The sequence below is a fragment of the Malaclemys terrapin genome, chromosome 10 (assembly GCF_027887155.1).
Source record: "Malaclemys terrapin pileata isolate rMalTer1 chromosome 10, rMalTer1.hap1, whole genome shotgun sequence".
NCBI classification, from domain to species: Eukaryota; Metazoa; Chordata; order Testudines; family Emydidae; genus Malaclemys; species Malaclemys terrapin.
In genome coordinates this window covers 83,420,591-83,442,160 of record NC_071514.1, presented here as the reverse complement: position 1 = coordinate 83,442,160, position 21,570 = coordinate 83,420,591, and the positions used below count along the sequence as shown (strand labels likewise).

The following is a 21,570-nucleotide window of genomic DNA, read 5'->3' as shown; positions in this document are numbered from 1 at the left end:
GTTTACAAAACTCTATGTTCAAGAAAAGAAAGGGTGTTTAAAAAGGGAACCTGTGACTCACAGAGACTTGTAGGAGCTGCAGGACAAGCTGATGGGGATCTCCTGAAGAACGTCAGCTTTAATGCTAGGCAGGACGACCACGAGTCTTTTCTTAAACCAAAGGTCATAGTCGGCATCTGTGAATGTGGGAAGTGCAACACGCAGCTGCTCCACTGTCCTTGCTAGCATGATGTGCTTTACCTCCATCGAGATATTGAGCATGGGGACAGAAGGCTACACAAGGGACAAGAAATAGAATCATAAAGCTCTGAGGGGATTTGAAAAATACAAGCACGCCCCTTTCTTGTCCGGTTTCTATGCTAGATGCTGAAGCCTCTTGGCAATCCAATTCCTATTCTTAGAAGCAGAAGCTGCTTGGAGATCCAATTTCTACTTCTTAAATGCTGACCCTTTTTGGAGAGCTGTTTCCTAAAGAAGTCACAGAAGATTAGGGGCACAAATTCTGTGATTGTTGATGGGACTTCGACATCTCATTCCTTTCCTGGAACTGTGCTAAATAGATTCAAGTCCAAGATCAAGTTTCTATAGATTATTCAGGACACCCAGACTAAGGAAGCCAGTATTAGCCTGAGATGGCCATTTGAAATGCACCCTACATCAGGAAACCAGACCTATCGTACTTGCCCACTCTTAAAATACTGGCATTGAAACTGGGCTGTTCTGAAGCAACATAGAATGAAAGCTGCCGTTGTAGCTGAATCAGGTGTTCTGGAAGTTTAGTAAAATATGTGGCACCCTGAAGCTCACTTGTAGGATGGAATCTCTTTCCCTGCTGTACAAATCACTGGTTGTTTTGTGTCAGCCATGCTGAGGGAGTTCCACTGGGATCTTCACATTTTAGATACTGTGTTGCATGATGGTGCGAGATCCATAGCTACTGTGCATTGAACATTTTGGAAGGCGCTAACCAAGATGGCAGACATAGCAGATGGTAGAGCTGGTGGGAAAATGGGATAACATTTTCAAGAAAATGTTGTGTATTTTTTTTCATTGAAATTTAAAATTTTGATTAAAAAGTTTCCATCAAAATGACAAGTTTTGAAAAATCTTGACCAGGCCTACTGGTTAGTCGCAGAACCATTGTAAGGGAAAATCCTTCTCTTACAAGGGGACAGGATGGCTGGGAGGGCAAGTCAAGGATTCAGAGCCTTTCACCACCCAGTCAATGCATTGAATTCTCTTCCTGTCAGTAGCGACCAAAAGTTTGCATGTGATGGCTGCTTGGTGGCCCAGTTCTTGCCACCTGATTGAGTTCATCATGGATACGTATTCACACCACAAACCCACCACTCCAATTAATCAGCTCATTAGCAATCTCAGCAGAGAGCCCAGGTATTGAATTAGCCATGGAGACTGAACTGTCCACTTGTACCCAGGAGTGGGCCCTCTTGCCTAGGACTGAGGCACATTGGCAAGAAGCATCATGTGGAAAGCTTGCCCTGATGATGCCCTGGTTGCATCTGTCCAATAGATGAACAGAGAACTTCAGTCTCCAGGGCTTGGTCAATCCAGCACCTTTCACCAGCATTAAATTCATATCACTATTCCAAAGCCTCCAGACTGGTTTAGCAACCATGAGAACTCCCTCCACCCCAGCTAGTATTTCCAGACCCTGCATCATCCCTAAGGATTCTGTCAGATTACCCCAGGATAGCCAACAAATTATCGTGAAGCCCAAAGACAGCTAGAGATAAAATTTCTGACACAAACAGGGAAAGAAGAGCAAAGATTGCACCCGTTTCTTTTCAATGTCCCCACCTTGTCCTTCTGCAGCAACCAAATATATTTAAAGTTATCCAGGCCACTAAGAGAAATGAATTTGTGTTGTCCTCTCAAAATCTTACATAATTTTGTTACCGGTTATAGTCTACTTCTTACTTTGGGAAATATTGTTATTGCAAGAAATGTTCATTAATCCCACTCCAAATAGATCTGATTTCCATTCTCACACATTGTACTTTCTATATTATTTTATTATTTATTAATGGAGATATCCTATCTCCTAGAACTGGAAGGGACCTTGCAAGGTCATTGAGTCCAGCCCCCTGCCTTCACTAGCAGGACCAAGTACTGATTTTGCCCCAGATCCCTAAGTAGCCCCCTCAAGGATTGAACTCACAACCCTGGGTTTAGCAGGCCAGTGCTCAAACCACTGAGCTCTCCCTCCCCCCTTGAGCTATGTACTTGGGCTACGTCCCTTCACAGAGTTACTCCAGTGTCGATCTGTTGGGTCAATGGAGCGACGCTGTTTTACAACAACTCAGGATCTGGTTCACTTGTGTCCTTTCTGACACAAGACGCATGCTGGCTGGCATCTTGCCACTGTTGGCATCTGTCCTGTAATTGACAACACCATGCTTATTTTCCTCTTGAACCGCAAGAAATGATCAGGGGAAAGTCATCCGACGTGTTTAATCTCTGTCTCCAGTGGGCTCTTTGGCCTAGAAAATCCATGTGTGTTGTTTTCACCATGGCGGGCAGTTTCCTTTATTGATTCCACACAGGGACTCCTTCAGGGAGTATTGGTTTCGAAAACTGAAATCTAAGATTTACACCTGCATAGTGCTGAGCCGCTCCTAAAAGGCACCAATTGTCTCCAGCTCTCCCTGGCTACGTCTACACTGTACACTAAGCCTGGCTCTGTGGGACCTGGGCTGTGGCGCTGGTGTTTCCAAGCCAGTGCTTGGGCATCCACACTGCACTGTAAACCTTGCTTGCTGACCTGCATCAGGCCGATTTGTGTGTGGACGGAAGGGGGGCTTGGGCTCAAACCTGAGTCAGACCCCGGGATTAGTGTGTAGACAAACCCATTGAGATCAGTTGCCTCTTGGGAAGCCCTGAGTACCTTGCAGACTCAGGCCTGGAGTTAGACTGAAAGTGACAAGGCCACTAAGCATCCCCAGCTCCTAATGCCTCTCGGGGGAGTCGTGTGTGCTCAGCCCATGTGCAAAGAAGGTCCGGAAGAGCGAATGACCATATTACGAGACCTCTGCTGTGTCGACAAACAAGGTGGGGCCAGCTGAGTTCCAGGAGGGATTTTTTTTTTTTTTCATTTAAACAAACAAAAAAAAAAGACCCCAAGAAAACCTTTAAAAAAGTGATTTCTTTAGCCAGAGACTAGCTTTATACCAGATTCTGACATGCGCTTTATCTCCGCTTTCTTCTGTCTTTTTTCCAAAGGGAAGTTAAACGCTAAAGGCATTGGCTTCAGGTACAAAGCTAGCTTTCACGGGCCTTACTCAGGAAGCTGTCCCTTAGCCCACCAGTTAGGTCTCCGCGTTGCAGAGCTTACCTGAGGCAGAGACCTGGGGAGTCTGAGTCTCGCTGTCTGAGACTCTGTGTTTCTTCCATTAGCCTGATAAAAAGTATTAGATTTACTGAGGAGGGGAAACACCCTGATCTGCTAATCGCGTCATAGGAGCCTCCGCGAATGGTTAGAAATGGAGCCATTTCAGGCAGAAACCATCCAGAAATGGTCACATGTGAGAGAAAATAAATCAGCGTCAGCCACAGGCAAGTAGGGTCAGATCCTCAGCTGTGTAAATCAACATAACTGCACGAAAGTCCATGCAGCCACATCTGGTTGCACTAGCTGGGGATCCCTCTAGTCATCTTTCAAGTAGGAAGGGGCGGGACTTCTTGGAATGGCCTTGGAGCAGTCTTGACCAGTCCCAGCTCTCACAATCAATAGCTGAGGAATGATGGTGGGAGACGTGACCTCAGAATCTCTCCAGGCGTCAGCCAACCACGCCCATAACTCTCGGTGGCACTGGAATGCCTCAAGCTTCCATACCATACTTTTAACTTCATTAAGTCTACAATCCTGCATGTCTGCCACTGGGAAACATCTCTTCAAAATCCAACCCTCTCCAACTCAGCCCCACTGATAGAACTGCGTCCCCATAGGATACCTTCTCATAGGCAATATTAAACTCGTCCCAGTAAGCAACCAGGTCCTCGAGGCCTGGCATCTCAGCTAGTCTTTCAAAGATTAGTTCAGTGTTGGTGACAGAACTGAACACCTCTTGCGTTAAGGTTAACTGCGCCAGCTGGACTGCGGTCAGCTCCTGGAGATGAGCCATCTGAAACAGAGAGAGAGAATTTACAGTACGGGACATTGTTCTTTGGTTGAAGTGGCCTTTCAAGGACTAGAACTATGGAGCTAATCTCCCTTACACTTTATTCCAAAGGAGACTTGGCTCTATGCTATTTCCGCTCTCACAGGAAGGCTGATCATGATTTGTAATATTGTCGCCTCAACCAAGATCAGGACCTCATTGTGCTAGGCACTGTACGTAAACAGTCCCTGTACCGCACATCTGACAAAACAGACAAGAGAAGTATTGCCATCCCCATATTACAGGCGAGGAACAGACTCAGAGACAGATTGTCCAGGGCCTCACAGGGAATCTGTGTCAGAGTTAGGCATTGAGCCCAAATCATTTGAGTCTTGAGCCACAAGACCATCCATTCTCTCAAAGTAGATCATAGTAAGATGAGAAGAAACACTAGGGATCATTTCTATTAATGAAACTTTATAACCCAGAAATTCATCTAGAGGGTCCACTAACTTGGGAATAGGAATACTTTCTATACCATACAGGGGACATCCTGGCTCCATGTACGTCAACGGCAAAACTCCCATTGACTTCAGTGGGGTCAGGATTTCACCCTGTGTTTGGTAAGTTAAATCCTCCTTCGTCCTTTATGGCTCAGTGGTGATTTGAACTTATATATCAAAGCAGGATAGAAATATTGTTCCTCCAAGGCATTAACATGACACAAAATGGCAGAACCAACATTCTCACCCCAGTAAAGTTGCTGTTGACAGCAATGAAGTCTGTTATGTTAGCTATGGTCTTGAATCTTTGGAAATTAAGGGCCATCCAGTTTTCAGTTGTCAAGCAATCTAAAACACATCAATAATAAAGGTTAAAAAAATAAAATCATGTGTATTTAAGGGCTTGCCTCCACACAGATTTAGTTCATGACAAGCAGGGGTGTCAATCTACCCAGCACACTGAGTGTCCACATGCACCCAGCTGATACGCACTATCCATTCCATAGTGTACTTTGATCTCCCCCGTTTTGAAACGGGACTAGCACATTAAGGAATGGTTAGGACGGGTCAGTGCAGGTCCGTTCATGCTCCCGCTTGCCATGGACTTAACATTCGTGTAGACAAGCCCTCCGTTTCAAGGCTGTCAAAAGAATACATAAATATTACAACAAAAAAGACCCTCCCAGGATATTAGGGCAGGAGATAGAGAAAAGACCTAAAACTGTCATTCATGTAAATGATGGTCCAACCAGCTTCTAATAAGACTGCTGTCAGATCCTGAGAAGTTCCAGGAAGAATGTCATAAAACAACGTTTAATAATTCAGTGGGAATTACGACATGGCCGTTTCCCAGTTAATTTTCAACTGTTTTATTTTATAAACATTTTAAAAAAGGATGTTGTAGAAAAACAACAACAAAATGATTCAAGAAGCCCAACTCTATGGCTGATGCTTATAATAATGGGAGGATCCTGCCTCATTTAGGGGACTTTTTTATTCCTCTCTCCTCTACTAAGAAACACTCGGTTAGCTCTGTCATGTTGTCACAGGGTGACTGGCCTCTTTAAGGGAGATGGCGGCCAGCCACACATGTGCCATAATTAATTAGTTGCTTCTCAGCTTGTGGGGGACAGGAGTAAGTTGGGTCAGGTGACAACTTAATGGGTATCTGAGCCTTATAAAAGGGCTGAGAGTGACCAGTCTTCCCAGTGGAACTGCAGGGAATGGGCACGCTCCTGTGGGTTTGCAGGAGAACTGTTCTGCAGAAGAACCAGCCTGGGGGTTGAGGGCTCTGTCCCAGAGCCATGAACACTCTGAAAGGTTGCCCAGAAAGGGGCTGAGAACGGGGCCCAGCGGATGAGCTGAAGAGAAGCCCCAAAGGGCAGAGGAACCTTTTTCCTTGTTTTGGGCCTTTTGGGTTGGACTTTTGCTACCCCGCATGGAGTTACGTTTGTTTATCACTTGACCGGAGGGCTAAGCCACCCCTCCAGCACAGACCGGTGTGTGGAGAGCCAGGGAGACCCACCTCGGGGGAAGGAAACTGGGGCAGGAAGTGGCAACAGGGGGTACTATGGGGCAGCCACACCTGCAGACGTGTTAAGAATAGGGCTAGAAATTTGCACACCCTGGGTCTGAACAGTTACTGGGCACATTTTGTCTTTTAGATTGTTAGCTCTTGGGGACAGGTACCATCTTCTATGTTTGGTTTGTACAGTGTCTAGTATAAGGTGGGCCTGACTCTGGTTGAAGTCTTTAGACACTACTGGAATACAAACAATCATAATAATATAATATACTATATTTATAAAGGAGTTTTCAACCAAAAGGATCCCAAAGTTCTCTCTATGCATGAATCATCTCATCAACAACAGAAATGCAGCTGCTTCTCGGGTGTGGTTGTTGTTTAACGTCATACTGCAAGTCTACCCAACAGTTTAGAACTTGAAGTGAAGCATGTTATATCTGGTTGAAAATGTGCGGCGAATTTAGGTGGTAGGATACTGGAGTTTCCTCAGGACATAGGGTGACCTGGCATCCCGATATTAGGGGCTTTGTTTTATATAGGCAACTCTAACCCCTCCCACCATGACCTGATTTTTCACACTTGCTATCTGGTCACCCTACCAGGACACTATCCCTGTGAAAGGTGCCATAGGATCTTTAATGACCATAAAACTGAGTTCCTGACCATTTGCCCTTCCTCCATCATTCCCTGGAAGCTATTGAAATTACACAGTTATGGGGAGACATCCATATGGCTTCTAGATCTAACATATTTAAGGGCACGTTATTTATTTATTTATTTATTTTCCCACTCATTTGAACAAACCAGGAAAGAGGGAAAGACTCACCTATTTTTAGAAGAATATTGACAATCCATTGGGTTACAACCGTCTTTGTCTCCATTGTCATCTGGTCAAATGCATAGTCCAAACCTTTAACACTGCAAGAGAAACCAGTAGAACTCTTATAGTCTGCTGCAATTATTTGCTGTGGTTTTCAAACTAACTGCACCATCCAGCATATGGGTTCAGAAACATTTTAATGTACAAGCTATGCGAGCTCACAACTCTCATCTTCTCCTCCCAGTCACTCAATCATCCCTTTCCCCCAGCTTTTCTTCCTACACTCATGGGTGACCTCGTCAATACAATACAAACGAGTGAGGGAAGCCAAATTCCTAGTTTAAGAAGCCTGAGAATTGGTCCCCTACTCACATTGTTTGTAGCTGTGTGCAGTTAGCTATAGCAGGGAGAGCCATCAACTCATCAGGGGTGATGGAGGCTAGATACAATGTCAATGTCCCATTGAACCAGGATTCAAAATCACTCATTGTCATTGAGGCAAAATGTGGCTTCAGAATCTGGAAAATGCCCTTTAGCATCACATCACGGACACTGACCACTACGTTCATCTGGGAAGAAAAGAATTGGAGACAAAGCAGGTGAGGCACATACCTCAATGCAACGGAAACGTATCTTTGCTCCCAGACATTGTATAGTATTAGTGTGATTCTGTTCCCACTGACGTCTATGAAAGATTTTGCCACTGACTTCTGTGGAGCAGGACTGGGCTCTATGTCTCATGTTTGGCTTAGAAAGCCAAGAGTTGATTTTCCACATACTTCTTTATGTTCCAAATTCCTGGAATTGTCCTGTTACTCTGTTTATACAACATTGTGTTGGAAGAGTCTAAAACTTCCACCAAAAGATTCTTCTGCTATATATATAAATCTCACTCAATGATAACCATTGAGAAATACACATTTTTGGGAGACTACAGAAAATTGGTCTTAAAAATCTTTGAAATCTTGATTTCTTTTTCCAGCATAAACTTGGGAAAGGATCCTTCATTCTGCAGGTGCTAAGAGGTTGATTCTTAGACAGCAGCTTCCCTTTGTGCTCGGGAAAAGTTGTGAGTGTGCACACACCTGCTTCAGGCTTGGTCAGCCTGTTTTGGGGGCATGGAGGTGACAGCATTGACACTTGCAAATCTCTTTTTGTCCAAATGACTTCTGCGGGTGTGAATTCTATCTCTGGTATGCACAGGTGATGGGAAACAAAAAGTGCATGCACTGGTTTCGGAGTGCCCAGAATTATACATGTAAAGGATGAGTCCCTAGCGTCAATCAGCCCCATAACTTTACACATACTGTTGCAACTATTAGAGAAGAAGAACTTAGACCACCGATTCATAGAATCGTATGGGGTGGAAGGAAGCTAGGATAGATCATCTAATCCTTCTACTTAGTAGTTTTGCATGACCATATCTCTGGACTGCTTCAGCTGGTACTTTTCACGCCATGATTAAGATTTCTAGTGGTTCTGATTCCCCTGCATCTATCAGAAATGTCCTCGCTGTTAGAAGCCAGTTCCACTTCGTTATTGAGCTCATCTCATGCTGTTCAAATGGTAGTTTTCTGGTTCCGTCTGAAATCCATTAACTGATTGTTACCATTTAATGGCATCTATGTGTGGCCAATTAAATGAGTATCAGTCACTCAGCTGTCTCTTGCTGTTCTAGGCCACATTGTATGAGTCTTTGAAACATGCCCTTTTAGGGACAGAGTCTACAACCCTCAATCATGCTGAATAGCAGTGGGACCATTTGCATGAGTCAGTGCTACTCAATGGGTCTGATTTGCAAAAACACCCACTTTAGGGCCACTTCACTGTCAGGGCAGGGCAAAGAGGCTCTGACGTAAATGAGAATCAGGCCCAATGTGAGCAAGGGATACAGAATCAGGCCCATAGGTGGTAGCACCCACTGCCAAAGGAACTCTCTTACTTGTTTTACGAGCATATTGACTTCAGACAGGAAGGTCTGCAGTTCAGATACGTTTCTGCTTTTGAGGGTGTTCATCACGTTTGTTGCATCAATCTCTGCATTGACTCTGGTGCTGTCAGTTAGGATGCCAGAGATGACAACCAGTTTCCCCAGTTGTGTTGCAGTTAGCAAATCCGTCACCTCATACTAAAAGGAAAAGAAATTAGAGTTGAATTATACAGAACTAGGGTCACACATAGAGCCAGATAAGTTTTAAAATGTATTTATCCATATTTTTGTGACTCAAAACAATGAGCTCCATTCACTGTGAATCATATATTATTCCTTAGTGTTGTGGCGGGGGGACTGGTTATTCATGAAAATGTTAGAAAATTTCATTAATTCCAACACAAACATTCATGCATCATTCATTATTTATTAGACTCTAGTTTTAAAGTTTCAGTCACCCAATCAGGGAACAGGAACAAAGTCTCATGACTTAAGTGACCATCCACACACAACAAATTACAAATAGTAAATAACTGAAGTGAAGAATTCCAGAATAACACAAAGCCAGAAATTATTCATCCCAGTTTGTCAAGTATATATTAGGCACATGCCGGAAAGAAATCAGGGTTGGTTTCTGAACCAGAAAGGGGCCAAATTTGGAATGAATTTTATTCCTCTAACAAATAATTTCACCAGCTGTGGTCTCTTTCACACATGAATGAATATTTAAAAGGGTGAAATTAACCAGTGTGCAGAACGCCTACAAAAGAGCTATGCACTAGAGCTGGTCAAGAATTTCTCAACAAAATGTTTTGGTTGGAAAATGCTGATTCATCAAAAACAAAACTTTTTGCAGTAAAAGGTCAGTTTTATGGAATTTTTCCACTCAAAATTTTTTGAAAAAGTTTCTAAATCGTTGAAGCATTTTGTTTTGACATTTCCAAAATGAAAAATTCCAGGCTTCTGGTTTGAGACAACTTTTCGTTTCAAAATTTAAGCTAATTCTAGGGGTATGAGGGGGGTGAAAACATAGTGAAAATTGAAAAGAAATTTTTGGAAATTATGAAAATAAAATGTTTAGATTGATTTGTACCCATTTTTTCAGATTTTCTGTTCACGAAAATGTTTGAGATTTTGATTATTTTATTCTGATTTAGAACAGGAAATTTTTTTTTATATCTTGCAAATTTTCATGGGATGGGAAAACTGTTTCCTACCCTTCCCTGTTGTGCACTACTTGAGTCTCTCTTATCCCTGAGTGGGACATCAGTGGAGCTTGTTCTTGTGCAGGCTCTGTGCACCGCGGTGAATTTCACCTTACAGATGAAATCCCAGCATCAGTGGGAATTTTGCCTGGGGTCGTACTTACTCCATTAAAGCCAGGATCGAGCCGGATTAAATCACTGTAGTCAGCGTAGACACTGGAGAGCCCAAAGTTTTCCTGCAACCAGTCTCTGCTGTTATCAGCTGTGAATGTACAAGCTACTCCTGCAAGAGACATGGAAAACTGAACAGTCAGAGGGTAACATCAGTGTCAGTCAGCAGGAAAAATACAAGGGGGAAGTTTGTAATAAACCAGGTGATAAGTTCTGCCAGCCAGCCAAAGCCAAGTGGAAAAAGTAGCTCTGTTCCAAAAGGATAGAAGTTAGAGACAGCTCCATAGCCATAGCTGCGCTCCATTGATCTTAGAAATCTCCTAGTCCACTGGACTTTGCAATACTGTTCAGGGTGGCATTAAGGACTAGTAGTTAGAGCAGATGACTGGGAGTCAGGAAACTGGCATTCCATTGCAAGTTGTGGCACTGGCTGGTTGTGTGCCCTTGGAGAAGTCGTCTTACCCTCTGTTTCAGTTGGTCCATCTGCAAACCGGCTATAAAACATACTTTCCCGTGATACCTCACAAAAGGCTAGGGCAGCTTAATCAACTAGTGTCTGTGAAATGCTTCATGATTCTCGAACGGTGGGCATTATTTCTGTTTGGTGCAGCTTCTCTCGCTAAAGGATGTCATTTCACACTCTGGACTGGAAAATCCAGGTGGACCTTATTAACTCTAAGGGGCCTCCTGCATTTGCCCAATTCCCAAGGATGGCAGCTATGGAACAGACAAGTGTATGGAGAGAAGATATCCCCAAATTGTAGGGTACGACTTTAGCACTGAGACGCTTAGAAAATGATAGAAGACAGCTAAATACAACAGAAAATTACCTTCTTTTGCCACCTGCCCATTCAGAAAGTTCAGTCGGGCTTGGTATACGGCCTTCTGCGTGTCGGGATCTAACTTGCTGTGGACAGAATTCAATCCTTTGTAGCTGGAAGGTAAACAAAACAAAACATGCTTTTGATGTCTCCAGTTGAAGTCATCCTCAGTCACTCCCTTAATCCCTCTGGACCAGAAATATCATCCTTGAAACCTAAGAGAGTTTCAGCTTTTTATGGCCCACTTATCAGGTTGTTGGGAGCTTGTGAATTGTTGGCTTGGAAATGAACTATGCATCGTTTCCCTCTGGTCTGCCAGTGAGGACTGGAAGACCCAAGGAGCTGTTAGTGATGGGGGAAGCTAAACTGCTGATCAGAGGCTAATCTGAACTTCACTGGTCTGCAGCTGTCATGAGGGCATCTTTGCTGGCTTTGGCCTGCTCAGAAAGATAGATTCTGCTCTCACTTATGGTGATTTTTCACCACTGAAACTCCATTAACTTCTATGGAGCTACTCCTGGTTTACACCAATATGAGAGGAGAACCAGGCACAGAAAGAACAGCCCTTTTCTTGGTACTTCCACTTTATTTCCCAGCCAAAACGTGAAAGGGAAAAGGCACGTGAAAAACTCACTTATGAAAAATTAATCAGATGGTTTTGAACCTCACAAAAGATGACATATAGACTCACATATCCTGGAAGTCAGTGCAACCTATTTTTGTTGGGAAGAGACTCAGGATATTTGCATCAGTAACAGGCAGCAGCATCTTCAGTTTAACCTGAAACAAGTCTTTCAAGGAGGGGGAACAGAGATCTGGGAAGCTCTCGTTGACTTTTTTTAGAATAGTCTCCAGCACTGAATACATCACTTCACGGTCGAATGGAGGGGTCAGGCTTAAAGTTGATAACTCAGTCAAGTAGCCATCGAGGTAGAGGACATCACTGGAGCTGAGGACATGGATGACGCCTGCAGCCGTGCTGCTGTTGGAGAACACGTTGTGAAAGGCAGTGAGTTGTGCTAGTTGGCTGGCTGTGAGGACATCCAGGGCTGCAAACTAGAAATAAATGTGTCGGATTAAAAGCTCTGCATCTTGGCCCTGGGAGCAAGCATTAAGCTTTGGAACAAGAAAACCTGAACAAATCAGTGTGGTTACCGGCTTGCCAACAACTTTGATGTAAATTTAGGACACACACTGGGCACTTGGAACCTGAATCAAAGTCCATTAAGGTCACTGGAAAGACAACTCCCAACGTCAATGCCTTTGGCTCAGAGCTTGGATCCTGCAGTCCCTAGTAAGCAAAACTCCCCCTGACTTTCATCTAAACAGACAGAGTTGCCAGCAGTTCCTGGGTGCTTTACAGACGTGTGTGAAGATAGGTGTTCCTGCTCCAAAGAGCTTAACATCTAATGGGAGTTTTGCCTGGCCCAGGGAGCAGAACTGCAGCAACAAATCCTACTGCATGACGGCATTGTTATATGATAAGGTGTATTACATGCTATAGAGTACAGTTCAGAGCCTTGAATGCACTTTGTAGAAGTGCATTTAGTGATGTATTGTAATATTATAGTTAAGTAAAACCAGAAGGTAATTTTCAAAACCAAAACATGATCCTTCAAATATTTATACTGGAATCCAAATATTTGCTACTGACCTAGTGGTGGACATAGCTAAATGAATGAATCTTTTCAAAGTAAATTCTTACCCCATCAAAACCACTCCAGGAAGTTGTGAACTCATTATATGAGGCGTAGTGTCGGAAACTCTTCCAGTTGCTTAGTATCCACTCTTTTGCTGAACTTTTTTGGCAAACTAAAGCAACACATAAAGAAACTCTTATTTCTCTATGAGCGTGGGCTCTGTGTCTCTTATTAGCCCAGAGAAAAAGAAAAGGCATATAGGAAAAACACAGTGGAGTTACACTAGGGATCAACTTAGTCCCTGGAGCGTCATTTGCTTTCTCATGGATCTTCTCCTCACCGTTTTTACATGTCAGAGATCAGGATGAGTTGAGAAGAGCTATGTAAATAAATCTGTGCTGCCGATGAAAGCAGAAACATTTTTGCTGCATAGTTGGTCCAATAATGTTCATTGCCAATTTTGAAGGATTTTTTTCCCCACTGACTACATACTTGTGAACATATTTCTCCATTATTTGACCAGCCTGTTTAATAATCCTCATTCCTCAGGCAATAGATCTTACATATTGATTTATATGGTATTAATCTACATGGTCTTCAGGATCTCCCTGGACTTCCGTGGAGTTAGGCCAGGAATGTATTTGACTCTAGACGCTGATCACTTACCATTTGTTGTAAGGAATCTCCCAATCCAGTTGGCTACCAGTTGTCTAGTGCTGTTGTCCATCCTGGAATACACACTGTCCAGAGCTTGCACGCTAATGAAGGGGATTCAGAAGGGACACCATCAAACTGAGGCTGTTGCCGTTTGCTGCCTTGTCATATCTATTTATCTTTCACATCATTCCTTTCCCCCCATATTCTTAGGTAAACGTCAAACCTTTGAAAACGTGGGTGTCTGGTGCAAGTTGAAGTCAAACCTAAGGAGAACATGTGATTGGCAGACACACGCTTGAGTCCCTGCCATCTCAGTTCTCATCTCCTCCTATGCCCCCATCCTGCTCCTTATCCTCTGCCCAACTTTCCCACCTCCCTGCTCCCTTTTGCCTCCATCACCAGCTCCTGTCTCTGGGGCAGGTCCTCAGCTGGTATAAACTGTCAAGGCTCCTTTAAAGTCCATGGAGCTACGGTTGAGGATCTGCTCGTGTGTCTTCTTCATAAGCCCCATTGACAGCTCAGGCGTGTACTGAAATAAAGTTCTGATGCACAGGAGAGCTGGTATGCATGGTATGGATACCATGGTATGGGACTCCTCTTTATTTGCATCCCCCGTCATATGACCTGCGACCGGGTTACAAAAGGTCATACTCTCGTCAGTATCCAGTGGACACTGTTATAGCCGTCAACATCTGGGCTCCAGTGAGTGTACTCCACTCTGCATATGATCTATCCTGTTTATCCTGTTGATCTTGGCTTGTGCCTTTAGACCCAGGGGTAGTCAATAGGTGGACCGCAGGCCAAATCCGGACTGCCAGATGCTTTTGAACGGACCGTTATTACTGTTATTATTTTTGTATTATTTTCTCTTTCCCTTGACTACACCTCGACCAAGAAATGTGGACCTTGACAAAAAATAATTGATTACCCCTGCTTTAGACTGTAGGCCTTCAGGTGTAGACCTGTTATCTGATTGACACTGACCCCCTTGATGGTGCTCTGCACTGTACATTTCAATAGTGTCTGTGCTAGGCTATCTATCTATCTATCTATCTATCTAACCCCATACACCCCCTCTATCTATCTATTTATCTGATAACAACAATGCATCATTATCATTAATAATAGTTATCACTAATAATTAGAACAATAAATGGCAGCAGTATAGAGAGCAAGGTTTGTGTAGTAACAATTTCAGCTTCACAATGCAAAATAGCTGCTGGACATTAAGCAACTGGAGCCTAACATCTGTGCTATAATCAGTGTGGATTTAGGCTGGACATACACTGTGGCCAAGCCATCGCAAGTGATGGGGAGCTGGGTCATGCAGTCCAGGAGGTTCACGTCGATGACGGTCAGGTAGGCGTGCAGCGTCTCCTGGAACCAGGAGGCCAGGAAACCTGCGTTTTGCACTTGAGGGTCAGCTTTCAGAACTTCCCACGCCGCATTCAGCAGGAAGGCTTTGGAGGTTGGTGTAATCTGGTCACTGAGGATCTAAAAAGAACAAGTGGAATGCTGAAATCGGAGTGCTTTTAGAGCTACAACACTCCAAACAGGAGTCTGAGTCAGCCATGCAAAATATGCCTTTGTAACATTGGTAAATGCACGTAGCGCTGACTATTATCATGTGCAATATGTAATATGTGTGTACATCAATTGCCTCTTTGCTCTTAATATTCACCTATTACCGTGATCCTGTGTGTCTGGAATTTGTTGCAGAATTGTACCTTAAAAATGTATCTAGGAAACTTCTTACATATTCAGCTTTCCGAAAACATCTTGGTGGCATGAAGAAAAACTTCAACTATCAATGATCTTGTGAAAATAGTTCTGCATAGTGCTGGAGATGAGATTGCTCTACATTGTCTCATTCTGACTCCATTATTACCTGCACGCTGATTTCATTCAGAGCAGTTTGCAGCACTTCTCTGCTGACTTGCTGGAACAGTAACAGGAATGCCCCTTGGTCCAGTTGGGCGGCAGGGTCTGTGATGTAGCATTGGAGGATGGAGGAAAGTTGGTTTGATGTCAGGTTGGAGCCCTGGGACAAATATGAACAAATTCAAGAAATCAGCAGGGTATTACAATCTGCACATACAGATCCAGGGCCAAATCCTGCTGTTCTTACTCAGTTTTGGCTCGAGCAAATGCCTGAGAAGTTTTGAGAACTTGCAACTCCAATGGATTTCAACTCGGAAGGGTCATTGACTTGAATGGGAGCTGCAAATGCCCAGCATCTCTCAGGAAAATCAGTTTTACCCGAGTAAGAACTGTGGGATTTAACTTTCAGTGACTAGCAACAAATGATTAGGAAAAGCTACTGTAGAGGCATGCCACTGAATATAGTGTGTGCTTATCCAATGAGAGTCATGCTCTCTACCCTTTAGCTGTTACAAATCTGCCCATGGGTCTGGTGGCTGCTACTTCACTACTCACAGCACTTCTTTGCTAATGAGTGAAACTCCAAAGGGCTGCAAATTTCCATCTTTCTCAGAACCTCTTGGGTCTGCAAATCTGGGCTGGATCTCTCACAAGAACCGGCTTTCTGGTGAGAAATTTCCCGGAGATAATACACTCCCTGTGCCTGGAAAATAGTGATTATCAGAAGACTGAAACAACAGCCTGGCAGTATGACAATCAATCATCAGGGGAAGTTTGAACAGCAGATGATGCGTTTAGCCCTTCTCCAGTGCCTTTCAGACCAGATTCTCAACATCAATTGAGCCCCATTTTACAGGAGTAACTGAAAGCAATGAAGTGATTAGCCCAAGTTTACTCGGCCAATGGAATTCAGGCCTCCTGACTCCCTGTGCCAGCCTCTGCCTAACACACTCTTCCAGGAGTGACTTCGGAGCAAAGTGGTTTCAGGGGCCGATGTGGTGTTGGGGGGTTATGTGTGAATATCATTGAATGGGTTAAAAATGTAGCGTGCGAGAACTCAGGACTAGAAATCTCGGCCTGCTCGTTACTGCAATGGAGCTGACTTACCGAAGCACACGCGTACTGGGGGAGTGTGAATCGGCACCTGTCACCGCTCTCCAGGCTAGTGTTTAGAGCCACCCTGCAAAGGAAACAATATTCCTGTAGAACTGGTTTCATAAAAGCTGCTTTTTACCGGTCTGATCCACGGCCCGTTAAAGTCAATGGAAAGTTTCCGATTGACTTCAGTGGGCATTGGCCCAGGCCCGGTATACCAATGTACATGAGTTTACAATACAGCATGGGGGAGGAGAGTGCTAACTAGAGTACAGAAGAGCATTGTATACATTATCAAAGAATAACTAACAACATGATATTTCATAACTGGGGTAACAGTCCCACATCCAGGAACACAGCTAAGCTCCACCCATCTCTCCCCCACTGCTTAACATATAATACACAATAGCATTTATTCCTTTCCTGGAGTCTAGAGGGATTTAATGCGATTGCCTCCTTGGCATGGAAAAATCTGTTCTCCAGTCAGTTACACCCAATGAACCTGATTTTCTTCTCATTTAGACCAGTATAAAGCAGGAGCTGTGCCACAGAAATCAATGTAGATGAGACCAGAATCAGGCCCACTGACATAACTGTCTTTCCATCACACCTTCAGGCCTGATCGTATTTTTAGAATCCCAGGGCCTCTCCGAGGAAGCCAATTCTCTCTGCCTCCCATCCAAAGTATGTAGAATAACAATTCCTGTTGGCACATACCTGTTAACCGGGGAACAGTAGGTCGGAGCTGTGAAAAAAACAAGGTAAACAAAATTTGGCATCGTGGACTAGGACATGATTTTAATATCTTGATTTGAGGTTGTGCTCAAATGCTCTGTGACTGGGAGGAGAAAGGTCTGATCATCACAAGTCCTGCCCATCACACACTTGAGAATCTCTCCTTTTCACTTCTCCATGTCTATGTTCTATTCATGTTGCACTTACAATTACATTTATTTAGTGAGCATCTGTATTCAGTGCAGGTGAAATGTGCTAGACTGGGAGCCCTGGAGCTTGGAGGCTTCTGTGAATTGACAGAGGGTGAAATTCTACCTTGTGCAAGCGGCCAGCATGAGACCTATAAACCTCTAAATGTGCCCTCAAAATACGTGATGCATGGACCTTGTCCTGGCCGTCTGCACTGGGCTGAATTTCATCCAGCATATGTACAGTGTGGCTGCAGTTGTACAAATGACTTCCATGCTGACCTGCCAGTTTGCCTCCGCCCTGCCCCCTAGCTAGCATTTTGGCTGAGACTGCCCACCTGGGACTTTTAGCTAAAAACAAAATAATCTCTACTTACAGACAGGGAGCGCCGGGCACTGGTAAAAGGATAGAGAAAAAGCGCTGGTTAGAATATTAGCACGGAACGCAGCCGATCATTCGCGTGACATGGGACAGAATTAGCTCAGAATGGCTCGTTAGGAAGCAGGCAGTGATAAGCTCATTGCAGGCTGAATCGGGCATATTGTATTGATGAGAGTTAAAGACACTCCGCATCGGATCCACTGAGCACAACCGGGTCGTCTCGCTATACCAAAGATATAATGGATCTGATCCTCAACCGGAGTAAATCAGTCTAGTTCCATTCCCTTCAGTGGAGATAGGATTCACTGCAATGGATAGATCTGGCTTTAAGGAAGGAAATATTCAAAATTGCAATGTAACCCCTCTAGATACCTTGAGCTATTTTAAGTGCCACCAGCAGTTCAAACAAACAAACAGAAAAAAAGGGGCAAGTGATGGTTTTACGTACGTACCAGATTTAAACCTTCTACATGGTGACCTAAAAAAAAACCAAATGAGATAGTTAAACTGATGGAAAGAAGCTGGTTTTCTCCTAACCTACCACAAAACCTGGCCACCCACATAAAGCAGAAATAGAGGGAGGTGGCTTTGAAGATCTGCAGATTTCCTTTTTTAAATACAAAAATCACGCTAGTGATACTGAGGGTGAGATGCAATTCACCTTTCATGGTGCCGCTGTAAATCATTTTCATGTCTCGGAAGGACTACCAATAATAGAGTCATATGAAAAAGTGCTAATAATAATAATAATTTGCTTTGATGAATATCGGGTGAAGTTGACTCAAACAACTTCCCAGCACTGGGGAACTGACAACAGCAAAGATGGTTTGTTATGATAGATCCCAAGTGTATGTTCAGTTACATTGGGGATTAGATTACTAGCAATGCTCTATAGCTAATTAGGCTAAATAACTTACCTGAAATGAGTATAATTACAAGGGCAGCTAAAATTGCTGGCCCTTTTTTCCCCTTCATAGTTTTTCTCTTTCCCCTGGACCCTCTATGCAGGCCTGAAAAGAAAATATTTTACCAGTTTGTGAGCCTTCTTTCCTCAACACGGCTAAACTCCTGCCATTCCCCCTCCTGCTAAGGGGGTAAGATTGTTCTTATATCAGAGCTTTGCATCAAGCTGCAGATCTGAGTTTCAGAGGGTCATTTTCACCTCCCTGTTTAATTTGCCATGGGATATGTCGGGACTCATGGTCACTCGTGTTGTCTCCTCTTCCTTCTTTCCACCATTACTTCCTTGTGCTCTTGCAAACTCCTCATCACTAACCCTTTTGTGACCAGGACAAACTGCTGTTGGGGTAACACATCTCGCCCTTCTTTGCTTTGGAGGCAGCTCTTTGGGGGGGCTGCCCCACCCCAGCACTTAGGTGGTCATTATGGGAGGCATGTAAAACCTTCTTCCCCACTAGGGAAGTCCCAAGGGTGAGGTGGATGAAGAGGGAGACATCAATTTGTGTGCAAAACGGGGTCAAAATCAAAAGTCTCATGGTAGAAGAAACAAAACAAGCTCTATCAGGGCACTGTCTAAACACTTCATTAATCAGACACGTTGGAAGCTATCACCTGGCTTAAGTGTAGATTAAAAAACCAGCAAGAACTAGCACAAAAGGCAAAATAATTGTTGCCAACCACAAAAATTGCCACATCTGCCATGCTACCCACTGTCACTGCTCGACGAGATCAGCTCCAATATCCGGTAGCTGTTACCTGCTGCGATGTGCGTCGCTTTAATCGAATACACCCTGGTCTATAAGTAGCAGGAACATACATACAAAGCGTATGCTCCTCAGTTTTCAAAGAAAAGCCCCATGTCACTGACTTGCCTTAGACGATGGTAAACGTTGATATGATCACATTGCATGAGATCTGGCTAGCCTAGATCTGGCTTCACTCTGCCCCGCTGGCTGAAAAGGAGTTGCTGTTGCATGTTCTAACGAAACCAAAGGGAAAGACACTGTGGGGCTGTGGCTGGAAGACGACTTAGCAAAACACAGTCTGCATCCACCCCAAGGGAAATAAGTACGTGTCTGGAAGCAAGGCACTGTAGTGTGATCACTGTCTACTCCAGGCTTGCATCGTCCAGGTCAGAATTTAGGCAGGCTTTGGGTGACATAAGCTGAGTTCTCTGGTCTGGGAGCTTGAGAACCATGGAAAACGAGACTCTGTCTATGTGCAGGTAGCATCCTGAATAAAGAATCCTCTTTGCATTCACTATAACCAAGCCTTTCTTTATTGCAGTGTGAGGGACACTACAGGCCCCTCCCCACCATATCCCATGGAAACAATGACAGCGCCCTCCCACCGTCAGCGCTTGGAGGGACCCCGTCAAGCAGTAAGTGGTCACTCTCCTTCTCCGCCTGTCTTTGGCATCTCTGGCCACAGAGTCGCTAATTTATGCCACGTAAGTTGCAGTGACCGCAGTACTCATGAAATGAAGGAGATTGAATGACTGGAGTGATCTTTTCCAAAGGCACATAGGTGGCATTTGTCACCACCGAAAAAGGATGAACAGACGCGTTACCTCAAAGCTAAAACAGACTCAAAATATTTGACTGAATCGCGGTGACCCACCACCTGTCCTGATTTTTCACACTTGCCATCTGGTCACCTTCATCGCAGGTGATTTTATTTTTGTTAGCAGTCACTATTCTGTTGCCCAGCCCAAAGCAGATCTTGTTTGGCTCAGCACCTTGTCATTCAGTAACAAGCGAATACCCGTCCCCTTTAACACATCTCAGTGTTGTCATCCAGCATCCCTCACACCAGAGACAATCGCTCTTGCTTTTGTATGAATGTGTTGCCTTGAGATGAATGAAGCTAAAGGCTTAAGCTACAGCACAGGTTAGCTCATCACTTGTGCAATTCTCTGCATAAAAGCCCAACAACCTAAACACCCTCCCGTGCAAGAGTTTTGTAAATTGTATAATTACAATTTTCTCTCCCTTTTGCAGTGTCTTCACACTGATTTGATCACCAGAGTTGCTGAGCACTTTGCCTGCATATATTACTATAATAAATCCTGGTAGATTGAACTGATCATATCATACAGTCTGTATGTACGACCAGTCGTGAAAATGCCTCCTGGAACACAGTTTGAGAACCGCTGTTTTAACAAACTACCTAAAACTGTAGCATCATGTACAATACAGCATGGCATGCCATACCCTCCCCTTGGTACTGTTATCATTAACCTGCTTATCCTGTAATAAAAACGAATGAGTGGGGAAAGTACCCCCAAAACTTACTGTCTCTTTCTTCACAACCTCATGCGTTCCAGAGAGTGACATGCATTCCAGGAGCCAAATGTGTTCAGTAAGACCGGAGGTGGCACTTTCTGCAGCATCACCTTTTTATATGCTGACATCCAGATGAACGGAGGGAATGCAGTGAGCAATGCAAGGCTCCTGCTTTGACTTGGTTCCAAGAAACAAAAACGGCCCCGCCCTCCGTTAGGCATCCTTATGTGTCACAGAACAGCCTCGTTCTTTGGCACGGGTTTGGGCAGTTTGGGCAGAGCAAAAAAATCATGTCACTATAGTTAAAGCCACTGTTTAAACATCTGTGCCCCACCTTCACCCATCCAACATGGAGATGGACAATCGCAAAGCTGGAGGAAGAAAGTCAAAGAATTTCACATGAATTTTAGCTATGCAGTTAAATCGTTTTATTGCTCTTATAAAATAGACATGGCAGAATTTGATTTTGATTTTTTGCCATTTCAGTGGATATTTGTTTACATTTAAGCATTTTTTATATGTTTACTGATTACAATTTTCACTGTGACACAATATTATGGGTTCTGAGTATTTTTTCCTGTTTTGATCAATTTAAATTTTCACAATTGAGGGAAATTAGAGGGGGCGAACAATAATTATTTAATGACAATGGAT

At 43.9% G+C, this 21,570-nt stretch overlaps 1 protein-coding gene across 1 annotated transcript in view; it reads right to left on the bottom strand.

Moving 5' to 3' along the window:
* LOC128843945 (uncharacterized) overlaps positions 1 to 20,997 on the bottom strand; it is a 41,842-nt gene extending 20,845 nt beyond the window's left edge. Inside the window, exons 1-19 of the mRNA XM_054041089.1 lie at positions 20,926 to 20,997; positions 18,589 to 18,681; positions 18,124 to 18,149; positions 17,667 to 17,685; positions 17,084 to 17,111; positions 16,379 to 16,451; positions 15,279 to 15,431; positions 14,676 to 14,884; positions 13,400 to 13,491; positions 12,799 to 12,905; positions 11,785 to 12,149; positions 11,103 to 11,206; positions 10,266 to 10,384; positions 8,909 to 9,094; positions 7,339 to 7,535; positions 6,973 to 7,064; positions 4,869 to 4,969; positions 3,972 to 4,142; positions 62 to 273 (exon numbers count right to left, since the gene is read on the bottom strand). Of these exons, the coding sequence (XP_053897064.1) occupies positions 62 to 273; positions 3,972 to 4,142; positions 4,869 to 4,969; positions 6,973 to 7,064; positions 7,339 to 7,535; positions 8,909 to 9,094; positions 10,266 to 10,384; positions 11,103 to 11,206; positions 11,785 to 12,149; positions 12,799 to 12,905; positions 13,400 to 13,491; positions 14,676 to 14,884; positions 15,279 to 15,431; positions 16,379 to 16,451; positions 17,084 to 17,111; positions 17,667 to 17,685; positions 18,124 to 18,149; positions 18,589 to 18,646 (2,312 nt within the window). The 5' untranslated portion in view covers positions 18,647 to 18,681; positions 20,926 to 20,997. The remainder of the gene's footprint in view (positions 1 to 61; positions 274 to 3,971; positions 4,143 to 4,868; positions 4,970 to 6,972; positions 7,065 to 7,338; positions 7,536 to 8,908; positions 9,095 to 10,265; positions 10,385 to 11,102; positions 11,207 to 11,784; positions 12,150 to 12,798; positions 12,906 to 13,399; positions 13,492 to 14,675; positions 14,885 to 15,278; positions 15,432 to 16,378; positions 16,452 to 17,083; positions 17,112 to 17,666; positions 17,686 to 18,123; positions 18,150 to 18,588; positions 18,682 to 20,925) is intronic.
* Positions 20,998 to 21,570: the final 573 nt, after the last annotated feature.